This window comes from Atractosteus spatula, chromosome 1 (genome assembly GCF_055471065.1).
Source record: "Atractosteus spatula isolate fAtrSpa1 chromosome 1, fAtrSpa1.hap1, whole genome shotgun sequence".
In the NCBI taxonomy this organism is placed as follows: Eukaryota; Metazoa; Chordata; class Actinopteri; order Semionotiformes; family Lepisosteidae; genus Atractosteus; species Atractosteus spatula.
Window position 1 is genome coordinate 12,068,059 of NC_142706.1, and position 13,772 is coordinate 12,081,830.

The 13,772-nt window shown below is 38.2% G+C and overlaps 1 protein-coding gene across 4 annotated transcripts in view; it reads right to left on the bottom strand.

Moving 5' to 3' along the window:
• Positions 1–13,772, bottom strand: part of zcchc7 (zinc finger, CCHC domain containing 7) — a 118,235-nt gene that overhangs the window by 37,541 nt on the left and 66,922 nt on the right. For all 4 annotated transcript variants that reach the window (XM_088911124.1, XM_088911127.1, XM_088911111.1 and 1 more), the window contains one exon: positions 10,923–10,958. In XM_088911124.1, coding sequence (XP_088767250.1) covers positions 10,923–10,958 — 36 coding nt within the window. The remainder of the gene's footprint in view (positions 1–10,922; positions 10,959–13,772) is intronic.

A 13,772-nucleotide genomic window follows, 5' to 3' on the forward strand; every position in this document is an offset into this window, starting at 1 on the left:
AATAAACAATAACAAATTGTGAGAAAATAGTATTTTATTACTTCCCTTCAAATCTATCATTTTAAAAGAATAACTTAATGAATCTCAATGAAATCAGATAAAAGTAATAAAAATCACAGGCAGTTCCAAAGAAACCAGAACGGTGATACTAACCACACTTACTGTATTGACTGGTACAGTAAGCTCATGCTTTGGTCTTATTTCAACAGGACTTCCAAAGCCACAAACAGGAAGCTCAGCTTAAAAGCAAATGTCGGACTGATAAAAAGCACAGAGCACAAAGTTTCATTATGCTTTCATTACATGATCTGGTGTTTTAAATCTATTCTCCTCTATTTCTTGCTCATCTGGGGGCAATGGAAAATTAACTGTTTCAAAACGCTAACAGACTATCCTTTGGATTATCTCACTCACACCAAAAGTAGTCTGGTATCGCTACTAAAAACAAAGGCTTCACCCAAAGCAGAGGATCTGCTGGTGCTGTGACCTTCTCTCCCCAGAAGAGTATAAGAACAGAGCACTGATCTCTTTCTGTTTCTGATCCTGTTGGGTCACACGTCATGACTTAATTTTCAATTACATGATGCTGTTACTTACCAAAAAGATTTTATGCTATATTTTACTCTCAAACTTGTGCATTCTAATATCAATTGTATCACCCTGATGCACCTAATGCAACCTGCTGGTGTTCTTTCCAGCTGAGCTTAATGACCTATTTGAAGCCTTAACAGAACTAACAAGTTGATCAGAGCAGCTGCAATTTTTTAACTACTTAGTAGTTTGGGATTTATTTGACTTCAAAATGCAATAGTTTAAAGGTAATTAATAACATATTTCAGAACTGAAAACAATTCAAGTGTTTGTTCGACTATTAAGTTAATTACGTGTCCAGTTGTGTAACTGAGTGCTCGACTGGAACAAGAACCAGCAGGCATGTCCATCCGTCTCCAGGACCAGGACTGGAAACCCCAGCCCCAACCAATGAATTTGAATTGCGTCACCTCCCCACACAACTGAGGGAGGCTGCCACAATTTTAAGAGCTATAGCTGTTCAGATAGGTTAATTTCATCATCTTTTTGGTGTGAAATCAATCCAAACTTCTCCTTAAGCGTCGCTTCAAAAAAAGATTTAAAAAATTACACTGAAGTCAATAGGGAGGAATTTGCCATATGCTACTGCTTGTCCTTTAAACAGTTAACTCTATTCCAGGTTCCCCTAGGGAACTGTGAGCTACCATAAACAGACAGTGGGGTCAAATGTGTAGAGACTACAGGAAACATCTTTTATCTTTCGCTGGCTGCCAGCTCTGGGCCACCACCAAAACCATCATCGTCTCCCAAAGCATGTAGAGTGAAAGGCCCCGTACCCCAGTACCCTCCCCTGGGTTCAGCAAAGGTCAGGATGCTACAGCTGAAATATGGCGAGAAGCCACAGCACAGATCCCTTGCTACCTTTCCCCAGGAGGGGGGATAACTGTAAACTGCACAGAAACTCCTTCGCATTGGCATTCATTCACATCCTACAGGAGGTAAGTGCACATTTTATTTACTGAATGACTGGATATTGGGGATACAGGTATGATGAAGAAAAAAATAAAATATTTCAGCACAAAATTTGTCATTTGCCAACTATTTGTGAACACGGAGGTCAACGTCCTGGCCTATGATGACTAAACATTTTTGGAAAATCAATTTACACAAAACTATCTGAATGGGAATTTGGTCATTTTAGTTGCTGAACTTGGGGGGTTATTATCTTCTGGGAAGATGACATTCTGCAACGTCTGCTTCTCCGCACACCAACAGCACGAGATTGCGGTCTACGTGGTTTCAGGGCTCTTCCAATGACTATATTTTAATATAGTTATTAAAGCCCGGTCATTGCAAAGACATGCCACTTGGCAATTACTTAAAGCCACTGACGATCGCCCAACCTGCGCGTGGTATTTCCATCGACAGCAGTTGTGCACGTTTTACTTTGACATTTATGTCTGGAGTAAGAGGAGCTGAGAACGGGCATCCAGCACTGAACACAGAAAAAGTTAGTGTTTGACTCGAATGGGAAAGTGTGTGTATGCTCTTCAAAGGGCAAGGATTAAGGAAAACAAAGGAGGGGATTAGCAAGGTGTCATGGGGGATGCTCTGTTAAGACACAGATCTGCATGACTAATAGAAAAACCTCATAAAAATTAAACCTGTTAAAATAATAAAGCACAGCCAAGAAGGGATGGAATGGAGAAATGAAAACATGGCAAAGGACCTTGATTCTTGACAAAGAGAACTGGTTCTGTTAAGGCCAAGTAATGTACAAAGAAGCATCATCCACTGTTCACATCATGCAACTGCACTCAACTCCCTGTTCCTACTACAGTTGGAATATGTAAAAATTGTATCACAGTTATTATACTGTATTTTAATAATAATAAGATCATTTAAACATAGCAGATTCTCATAACCTAATATACAGTGGTGCTTTATAGGTATATTAAAACACTTATTTTAAACTACACTTCCCTTACAACAAATTGATCAAAATGTAATTTTCAGAGAGTAGGAAAATGACAAAGAAAAAAACATAGTAGCAAAAAACTAACAAGCAAACAAATTTGCCATTATCTGTTAATTTTTAACACAAAAAGCAAAACCAATCCATTCAAGCTGTATGCCTTTCTAAGAGACTCAGTTCAGAACTGTTGAATCAGACAGAGCCACGGGTTCTCTCACTGCCTTCAGCATTTCCATCTTTGATCAATACTGTCCCTTCCATGGTAAGCTAGATTTTACCAGTGACAGCTTATTTATCAACTTCTTCAGCTTTCAAGAGAGATCTAAATCGCTGGCTTTCAAGTCAGTGTACGAGGGGCGGGGCGAGTGAAATTTTGTTCAGAAATCATTTCGGCAGCCTTCAGGTTTTGCGTTCTTCTCCGAGGGAGAAGACAGTTAAAAGAGTTATACAGTAGTAAGCAGGGAATAAACATTGCCCTTCTGTGTAGTGGAAAGTACTTGTCGTGTGATGTTCTCTTGGCGAGTGGATCAAAGGTTTGATTCTGGGTTTGGGTCCAAGTTTGTTTCACAAGCACCTTACTGTCCTTTCTATATGAGCTGTTGCACAATTCCTGTTATTAATTCACCATTTTGCGCTGTCTTTCCTTTGTGTTTCATGTGTGGGCAAAGAAACAGACACAGATGTGAGACGAAGAAACACTACACTTTCCTTGATTATTATAATGATTAAGTGACTCAGGGTTTCAGAGAATGAATGATTGACTTGTGAGTAATTACTTATTTTTTAGCAGAAGGTTCTTTTCAGAGGCTTGTGGTACAAAGATTCAAAGACTTTTAGTTTGGAAGCATCAGTTAGAAGGTGGTGGTGGTGTCTGTCGGTGTGTGTGTTGATGGAAGGAGTAGAACAGTGATAAAAAAAAAGTTGCAAATGACAAGGATGTGTTAAATCTGCACTTTCAAAATGATCCTAAACCGTATAAAGCAAGCTCCTTAAAAATGTGCACTTTCCACAACCCCACTCTAATGATTTTGCTTTTTCATTAGACAGCCTTGGTAATTAATCTCAAAAGACTAAAGTGACAGACAGACGAGGCACGGCAGTTCCATCGGCAGTCCATTTCATGCTTTATCACATCTTTTAATTGACAAACAACCTGCTCTTTTCCTTTAGCTGAGGTCTATATTTCAAAGAAGAAAAAAAAAAACGATGGAAGTTATCTCTGCAGATGTCTGCGTACCCCCCCACCCTCCAACTGCTCTTCCCTCCCACCACATCCGTGACAAGTACCTCACGCAACTGTCAGCTACTTTCATGCTTTAGCAAGTCCTTAACTTGGGAGAAGCTGAACTGCTTATCGCTTTAGTCAATTAGACCTTTCTTGAACAGACCCTTGCTTTACAGTGCAGTCCACATGCTCATGCTAAAAGGCAGGAGCACAAACTCTTTGCCACAGCTGTCTATGACAAAACCCCCAAATCTGCAAAAGGTACAGAAGATCAGCTCCGTCAGCCCATACTGGGCACTTCAGACCACTGCAAATTGTCTTAAGTATCGAAACTTCTAAGATATAAAAGTTACCTTTCAATACTTGAATAGAAATCAGTTTAAAACTTTTTTTTTTCTTTGAGAAGCAAAGGATCAAAGCCAGATAAATGCACCCTGTATGTGACTATTAAGCAGATCAACGGCAGTGGAAGCTGACAGCATGCATCTGTATTTTATTAAAACGAGAAGGGATAGTGAGCTGTGGACTCCTTCACCAGCACACATGAAGTAACTAAACCCTGTTTGGCATAAATCAGTGAGCATGCACTTACTGTACAGTGTACATTTTTTTGCTCAGCATATTTTGGAAACTTCATATCAATGGGCATGTATATACAGTGCTCTTAAGGCTCTCCTAATAAAGAGTCACTCAGCCCAGATCTCTTCTTACCAAGGAAAAAAGCCCATCCATATTCCATTAGCTTGAAAATACAGCCATTCTCCCTTACAAAATCTTAACAAAATTTCAGATCCCTGCAGGCATTTCTAATCAGACTTATGGTCTTCAAACTCTAGAGTCTGACAACGCCTCTGGTGACTCAATTTATTTTATTTTTTTTAAATCTGTTTAGAAGTGTATAAAATATAAAGCCTTGGAAGTTTATATCTTGTCCTAATTATTTGCCTAATGTGTGACAATGCATTTAAAGAAAAACAAAGGTTCTTAGGAGTTTGCATGCTTCTTTGTTCAAAACAATAGACTGTGTAAAAATCAAGCTTTTCCATGCAGAGCGAGTTGCCTCAAAAAAGTTTTTGAAAAGGCATTTTCTGCATGTCACAATTTCAACACATGAGCTCAAGAATAAGAACAGAGAAATTTAAAATCCATCTCACTTCACCACCTTACTGGGTAGAAGAGAATGTAAAAAAATATCAAATGTCTCCTAAAGTACTGCAATTGTTCATTTTATTTATGATCAATATGATATAGTCATTGCAGCTTGTGATGCCTTTTATGTTTTGATTAGCTATGATTTTGTCAATGGTGTCTAATGACACATTGCAACAACTCAAACAAAACATTAAAAACGCTACTCCAAACAAAACAGGGAGACAATATAAAAAACAAGAGTTTTCTGATAGACTTTCATTTAAATTGAAATACCATTCATTCAAACCACAGATCACTACGTGCCCAAATTCACGTCATTAAAAAAAGCTCTCTGCTGCATTTGAAAAAATATTCCAAACTTATTTCGAAGCAAATCAGCAGTGAATGTGGTTGTCTTTAGAGAAGAGGAGAGACCATAAGAGAGCTCTCAGGCTGCCTCTCGCTCAGCACACCCTGGCCAGCTGGAGGGCTGTTCAGGCTGCTTTCCATTAAAAATAGATTTCCCAAGAGACAGCTTTTCCAAAACAAAATCGCGTGTGCCATTACACAACTATTAACAATTCAACAGTTTGTCCGTCATTTTTCTTCAAAGAACAATGAAAACATGAAAAAAAATTAAAAGAGTACTTCCATTAGCTGATCTGCATGCCTCTGCGAGAGTTCAGAGAAGACTCAGCGTGTTTTAGCACATCGATACTGTCCAAGCTGAGGGGCACCTGGGAAATCTACCAAAGAAACAACTAAAGATGTCAAAATCGTGAAAAAAAATTTATTTTTATGTTACTGAACCATATGAACAGAAAATTCTAAATTTGGCTGCAACGGTTTTTTCAGGCATATATGCTCTGTTTATAACAAGAAACGCCACTTGTACTCCAGGCTCTCTGTCACCCAATGGCAGCAGTGTTTCACCAATTTTTCTACATTCAGCCTGACTCATCTCCCAGAGCATTTCTATATCTTTTTCTTCTTCAGCAAAAAGCCTCCTCTTGTGTGTGTTGCCATTACCACATAGTGGGTGTGAATGGAAAGAGGTGCTGCTGTCTATGTGATACAGAAATGGCCTGGAGAGACAACCCGCTATCTCTGTGCTGCATACTGTAAATGACCTGGCTCCCACAGCCAGAGTTCAGCTAATGTTTCTGAACATGTTTGAGCTTTACATGCTCTGTGGATAGTGTTTACTGTATGTGACCTAGAGGTTAAAAAAAAACGCATAGGCTGACAGAATTCTATTGGTGCCAATCTGATCAAAGTGCTCAGCAACTGATTCTTCAAAGAAAAAAAAAGCTATTTATACTTTATTTCATTTCTTAAATGCTCTAGGCTTCATATAGTGCAGCCTTGTGAACAATGCTATTCTAAATTTGCCACTACAGTATTGTATTGCTGATATAAGGCTTGACCAGAGCTGATGTATTCTAAGTGAACTCATGCCTCTCATACTGTACTTATCTTGATTTTAATAATAAAAAATCCACACCTTGAGCAGTAGTATCTTACACCACAGACATGGACATGAACACAGGCGAGAAAACTGACAAACAACCATTAATATTTTACATTTTTTCATGGGTTCTCTACTTAACCAAGTATAGACAACATCACAGTCCCTCCTCAATTTAAACAGCACCAAAACTGACACTGTCCCAGAAAAAAGAGGACAAGATACTACACTCAGAAGGATGTTATACACTAGGACGTTGTTTTAAATACACTGCACAGCATAAACAAGCGTACTTGTGAGGGTAAAAAAAATTAAATGTGATATTCCAATTTAACGATTTTCAAAATTTCATTTTGGTCATTAAATCAAGAACACTTACGAGCAGCGGTCAAACTAAAAATGCGCACAGTCCGTTAAAGACAGTAACAATGCAAAGATACACACAAGTGTACACAACGCACAAATACACAAGGAAGACCAGCTTGGGCGTCACTAAACAAAATGCTGCAGGCAGGCCTCTCATTCAGAAGATCTGTTTCACTGTTTTTCTGCTTGGCTGCCCAATTTTAACACAAGTAGTGTGGAATACAGACCAGGGGAAAAAAAGCGCACAGCCTGAGATATTACAGAGCCGGATTCCCTGTTTATTAAAATAAGCTTTGTACAACCAGGAAGGCGAGATTCTGGGACTAATCTCCTGGCAAAGAGTCACAAATACCCTCCTGCTTGCAGCGGTGCCGCAAAGCGCTGTCGGAAAAGAGCATTTATTAGCAGGGAGACAAAAGCTGAGCCACAGGGAGGCAGGTAGCCCTTTCTCTCACAAATTAAATCTCAACTAATAATGTAAATTAAATCACTTACTGGGATGCAAGGTTGCAGGGCAAGAATTCGAAAATAGCATTGTTACACAAACTAACTTTTATTTCATTATCTCTTTTTGTTGGGTTCGCGATCCATCTGTATTTCTCGATGGCGGATTTGCTTGGTTAGCGGTCTCTTTAGTTAGCCTCGGTGCCCCAAGATCAAACTGCACTGTCGTCAACCAGAAATGTGTTTTACTGAAGCTAAAAGCAATCAGGTGTTGCAAGGCATACCCACAGCTCAAGATGCTGGAAATGCGTGTAGAGGTGATTGTCATCATGCGACCTGACGAACTGAGAGGTGTCAACACGGCTCCAGTGTTGTCTGTAACTAAGACATGGATACATTTCTTTAATATTTCTTTCAACGCAAGGTGTGAAATGGATACCGGATTGAAAAAAAGTCTTGTTACTTTTTCATACTTACTATTCATATGCATTCCTATATATAAGTATACCTTATAATATAAATATAATGCATATAGGAACATGCAGAGGATACTTCCATGCAGGACAACAAAAAAGAAAATGTTTCAATTGTGAAGCCTTATTCAGGTTAGTTTCTTTCTAGATAGCATGCTGATGCAGCTCCCCACTCTGCACTATATGTGTATAAGAAAAAACACACCAACAGTATGGCCATAACGCTGTTCTCACTGCTGTCGTAAATGCTTTAAGTGCAGGAAACATGTGGGTCGCACCTTTAAGTATGCATTTAAATAAATTCCAATAGAAACAAATCTACAATAACATTATGTTCTTCAGACATGCAATAATAGTCTCCGGAATTATATAGTGGCCTCGAAAGGCTTTCTGTTTCCCTGGGGTATAAAAGGAGGTAACGCATGGAAGACACTCAGGGGTAGCATGCATCATCATTAAGGTCAAAGGTCTTTTTTGTTCCTATTTCATAATGGGTATAAATAAATCTGAATATGCAATGCTCTGTATATGGACTGTACATGAGGCAATTCATAAAAATAAACAGTAGATCCATAAAATCCCAATAAAACACTGTGATGTATTTTTTAATCTATTCATAAAACAAACCATGTGACAGCCGATTACAGGCGAGTGGCTAGTAGAAATCGCGATGCACCTAGTCGCGATGCAAGTGTCCTAATCTGACGGCAGAGATGATTGTAAAGTACACTGCGGTGATGGCGTGTGGATTTCAAAATTAATGACAGGAAGGGAAAGAGAGCCTATATTTGCACCCAGGAATTTACCTATCCAGTAATAAGTGACAAATAATAAGCAACGTACCCAGCAGCACATTATGGGTAATGCACTGTCCACCCTGAGCACAAATGCTTCACAATACAGATGTAGGAGCGCTCTTCACTTACGCTGTTATTCTCCGGATTCAACGGTGAAACATGAACCAGAGGAAAGAAGTGGAAACCGTGTGGGAGTGCATTCAAAAATCAGAACAGGAGGCACTTCTTTACACAAACAGTTGTGGGAGTGGGGAACAAGCTGCCCCGCCATCTTCTTGAAGTCGACACTCTGACTTCCTTCAAGAAACAGCTGGGTGAGATCCTTGGAGTAATAAGCTACTCCACCAACCAAAGGGGCTAGGTGGACTGAAAAGGTGTAATTGGTGCTCTTTTGAACCACACGACAACTTTTCTGGTGTTTCGTAAAAAGGAAAGTTTCATACTATGTCCATTCAGAACACAGCTGCTAGTAGCTAACTGATCCATGGATCCATCTCTTCTAACTGTTTATTGAAAGCGTTCACGTTACCAGCTTTGACAATGTGACAGGGTAGTTTGTGGCAGACTCCCAAAACCAAAGCACAAAAAAATGATCAGAACAGAAAGAAAAACAGTTTTAAAATAGTTTTTCAACAGCTGTCAAGAGTCACACAGGGATCGGGACTGGGTATACTTCAAAGACAACCCGTGTGACTGAACTGGAAATGAAATATAAACCAGATCACAAAACAGGTAATAGGTTACAAAAAATAGGAAATGTACTTAACATTTACTTAACATTACAAATGAGATATGTTATGAAAGGCAATCAAAGGTGGTATTCTCAAGTGTTAAAACAGACTGGAACGAAAGGAATTATAAATATGAAAATTGCTAGATGCAGCAGCCAACACCATCGGTAAGCTCAAAAATAAACACTGACAGTAGATTTACTCCAAAATGTGATCTCTCAGTTTTCTGTAACAATGCAGTAGCAAGGAAACAGCGGCAATTTTTCAAGCACAGGAGCTGTACAATTGTTCCTCTGTATAGCTCCTTACAAATACTTAAAGTTTTTTTTTCTATTGAGCTGAAGCCTTTGTCTTGTGTCAGGGTGAGTCAGGAAAAGAGAAGCAACCATTTTGCACATTCATTTTGCCGACGCTTTTATACACAATGACTTATATTTGTACGTGTTTATACAGCTGGGTATTTCACTGGGTGAAGTAGCTTGCTCAAAGGTTCAACAACAGCGTCTCACCTTGGACTTGAACCCACAACCTTCTAGTCATGAGTCTAGGACACTGACCACTGCACCACACTGTTGCCTTTTCTCCAACAGTAACATTAGACAAGTTCATTTGTGTCTATGTCATTCTCGGAAATGATACCGACGCAAACAACACAAGACCCTGACGAACCAAACACGAAAATGGACAAAACAACATCAGATGTTTCCTCTGTTGTTACCCCTAGCACTCGAATGTGTCATGCTTTCCACGGCAAAAGCCGCTTAGAGAAATCAAACCGTATTTCAGATTCACTTTCAGCACATGCAAATAGAGAACCAGGGGCATTTTGACATACTGCATTCTGTGGTGGTAACTACCTTGTCAGTAAAGCCTGTTTCCAAATCAATAAAAGATGGTGACAGACTTTACTGCCGTGGTAAAACAGGCAATAAGTTTATGAATGCACTCCTGTTTCTTAAATTAGTATAGTAGATTAAATAAAAATCCAATGTGAGAATGAATGCATTTTCAACAACCGTAGAAGAGATATTTGTCAAATGAAGTAGTTTAACAAGAAATATTACACCTAATAAATTAGTTATTAATGTTTTAGGGTGACATTTCACCAACAGACACACAGATAAATACAAATAATGTTACTGTTTGAACTAGTTGAAGTTTCCACTTATTGTATGGCATCCCAGAATTCATCTGTTCTGTGGTATCCCCTGTCACTGAAAATCACTGCAGTTTGTTCATGTTTCTCAGACACCACCAATCCCCTGCACACTTTACAATTATAGTTCTATCCAAATAGGTCTTTTGTACATTGAATCCTGGAAGCAACCACATTTAAGTGTTATTTTCCTGTCCCATTAAGGTATTAATGTCCCATTAATATTTAGCCTACTCGTCTAAACCACAGGCTCTTCAAGGCTCTACAAGCCTTTAAAAGAAGAATGTTAAAAGGAGCTATAGGCAACATTTTGATCTTTATTTTTATATGCATGGCATTACAAAGGCTAAACTTTTGCCACAGGAAATTTGTTAGAATAGACTAAGATTTGTAAAAAAAACTTCTAAGAGTTGGGCTTTAAGAAAGCATGTCAAATACTCCTGGAAAAATGTCATCTCCACATTTAGTTCTAACGATATTATAAATGAAGATCTAGTCTAGTCCTGACTCTTCAAGGAAAATAAAATTATGGTATCTAACGTAAATGGCGTTTTTCATGGTCATCGCCTTCATTCATTTTTATTTCAGTAATGTTGTCATACAGGTATGAGCATGTGACACTTACTGTGAGGTGATACTGTCTCCATATCTCTGGGCAATCCTGGGGGGGGGGGAGAGAAGGAAAAAGGAGAAAAAAAAACAACAAATCAAAATACTGACCGGATGAGAGCGTGAAACAAGATGCTTTCCAGGCTGTTGGTTTTGGTATAACAAAACATCCACTCATGTCTCCAACTCGGCAATACGCGCCGCAGAGAGGAGGCCTGCTGTTACACTCTTTCCACACACCGCGAGAGCACGACACAGCCGGTTTAATTGAATTTTCCAGTGTTTTAACACACTCGCGGGCAGTGGCAGGGACCACACCAGTAAGCCTGCCACCTTTGTGTACTGTTTAATAGGATAACCAGCAACATGAAAGGCCCAGTGTCCAGGCTACCAAGGGGAAGGCAAGAAGAACAAAAAAGAATGCGAGAATGTGTGTGTGTGTGAAAGGGAACTAAAGGCATCTGAACCTCTTTTAATGAAACGTTCTCTAGAAGTACCAAAAGGAGCAAATAATTAGGTAAAGCTTACTGGAACTGAAACTCTTCACCTCCACCTTGCAGAAATGGCTTTTTTCCCTTTAATTTTTACAGGCAAAGGACAGTGAGGAAAAACAAACAGACGTGATTTTCTTAATTGGCAAAAAAAACCAAAACAACTATTGTTTGGAGTGTAGAGCAGTAAAAATGGGAGAATATCAGCTCAGCAGTATTACTGACAACACCGATTCTTAGGAGATGAATCACGGCATCGAATACCTCTTCCATAATCTCTACAATGTTCTCCAGAGATATTGATTTAAAAAAAAAATATCTCATTCTTAGATGAACATTCTGCATCTCATCATGCGGAGGAGTGCAGTCCACGAGAATAAGACACAAGGAATTGGGCTCGCAAGGCCAGTCCTGAATTTAGTTTCTGTAATGTCAGAATGAACTAAATTCTTTTTTTTTAATAAAAAGATCCCAAAAAAAAAAAAGGAAGAGCCTATTCAGCAGGTCTTCGGCCTGAGCAATTTATCTGAGACATTTAACAAAAGAAGAGGGGAAAACGGCGTTCAGCAAAACATTAATTCAGGATGTTAATGTCAGCTGTGTCCTATTGTGGCACACGCTAGCCAGGCATTGCTGTGCAAAACCGGAGCGTCCATAATAGAATGTACTTTCTGACTGCAGGCTGGGAGATCACTGAGATTGGCTTCTTACAGTCCCCGAAAATGACTGTCGCAGTGTTGCAAATACATTGGTTCTGGGTTGTTTTTCTTATTCCATCAGGTCTTCCTTCCAGGAACAGAGCCTTGTAAAATTGAAGCGCCCTGGGTGTTCTGGTTTTAGTCATCACACCTAACAGCAATACAGATAAAAAAAAACGAGACCCTAATCCTTCGTAAGAATGCCTACAATTACTTCAAAGACAACAATGATACAAATCTATAAAATAGCCAGGAACTACGCAAAATAAGGCTTTTATTCAGTGTCAGAAGTCACATTTTTCTTAACTCTACAGGAAATTTGTAACCCTTCAGGGCATGATTTAAGTGTTCACATAAATTATTTCTAAGGATATAATGAGTCACATAAAGGTACTATTATTAAAATAAATAAAACCACAACCAATTAAATATGAATATATAAAGTACACAGTGTCCTTCTATAACCAATATTTAAAGCAAAAGGCACTAATACGTGGCAGTGATTTTCAACACTTTAATTAAAGAACACGTTTATTCCACTATCCTAAAAATAGAAACATTAACATTAAGCAAATATATTATATATATAATATAATGTAATATTATATATAGATTTAATATATTATGTGAAATACTTTTGCACAGAACAAAAATGCACAGTTCTTATTATTAATACAATTTTGTATACTTTGTAGAGCAGAGGAAACTAACAGATTTTTAAAACTGCTCACAAAACGGATGAATTGAAAAATACCAAAATAATTTGTTTTCAAACATAGTGTGATAACTGTTGCTATCAACAGTTTAAAGGAATATAACAGAGAGAGGGGGAAGTGCTCATATATAAAGCACGGTTCTATTTTTGGTTGAATAATCATGACATGTTGGTCATTTTGAAGCGTGCACTTACTTTGATTTCCCTTCTTTGTGGACAGGTAGGCAACTAATAAAATAATTAAAATATTTTTTTTAATTAGCAAGAATAATTACTATAGTAATTCTCAGTTTAAGATATGGTATTGGTATTCCTTTGCCCATAATAATATGCCTTTTTAGGCATTCTGTACTTAAACTGTACACAAAACAATTACAATTATTTGAATGCTAAGGTCTAGACACCCTCATTTTTAAAATCTCATCCTTTCCCCTTGTTCGGTTACTTATACTTTCACTTCATGGACATTGTCCCTTCAAACAAGTCTAACAAGATACAGTACAAAATATGTACATATTATTTTAAAACTGCATTCTCTCATTCGCTTTTATACTTATATTTCAGGCCAGCCACGCATTTCCACAGTGTGCAGAATGCCTTTGAAGCCAGACTCAGAAGAAAGAACAAACTTCTTTCACAGTGTTCTCACTTACAGAACCAGCACAGTGTTATCGAATATCGAATCATAATGCGCTGTCATGAAGAAAATTGCAACCACAAATATTTGGATTTTTAAATCCTGGCTCGACTTTGTTACACAGACATATTATCACTGAAAATATGTATAAATTCATCAGTTTAAATACCAAAAAACACCCTAAATGTTTTTTTTTTCATTGTTACAGTCATAATAAACTGAATGCGTCTGTGAACCGCAAAATTAAAATTCTGAAATGTCATCACAGGCTGATATTTTATTTTTCCATCCATGAAAAATGGTGCTTGACACTCTGAAGCAAAAA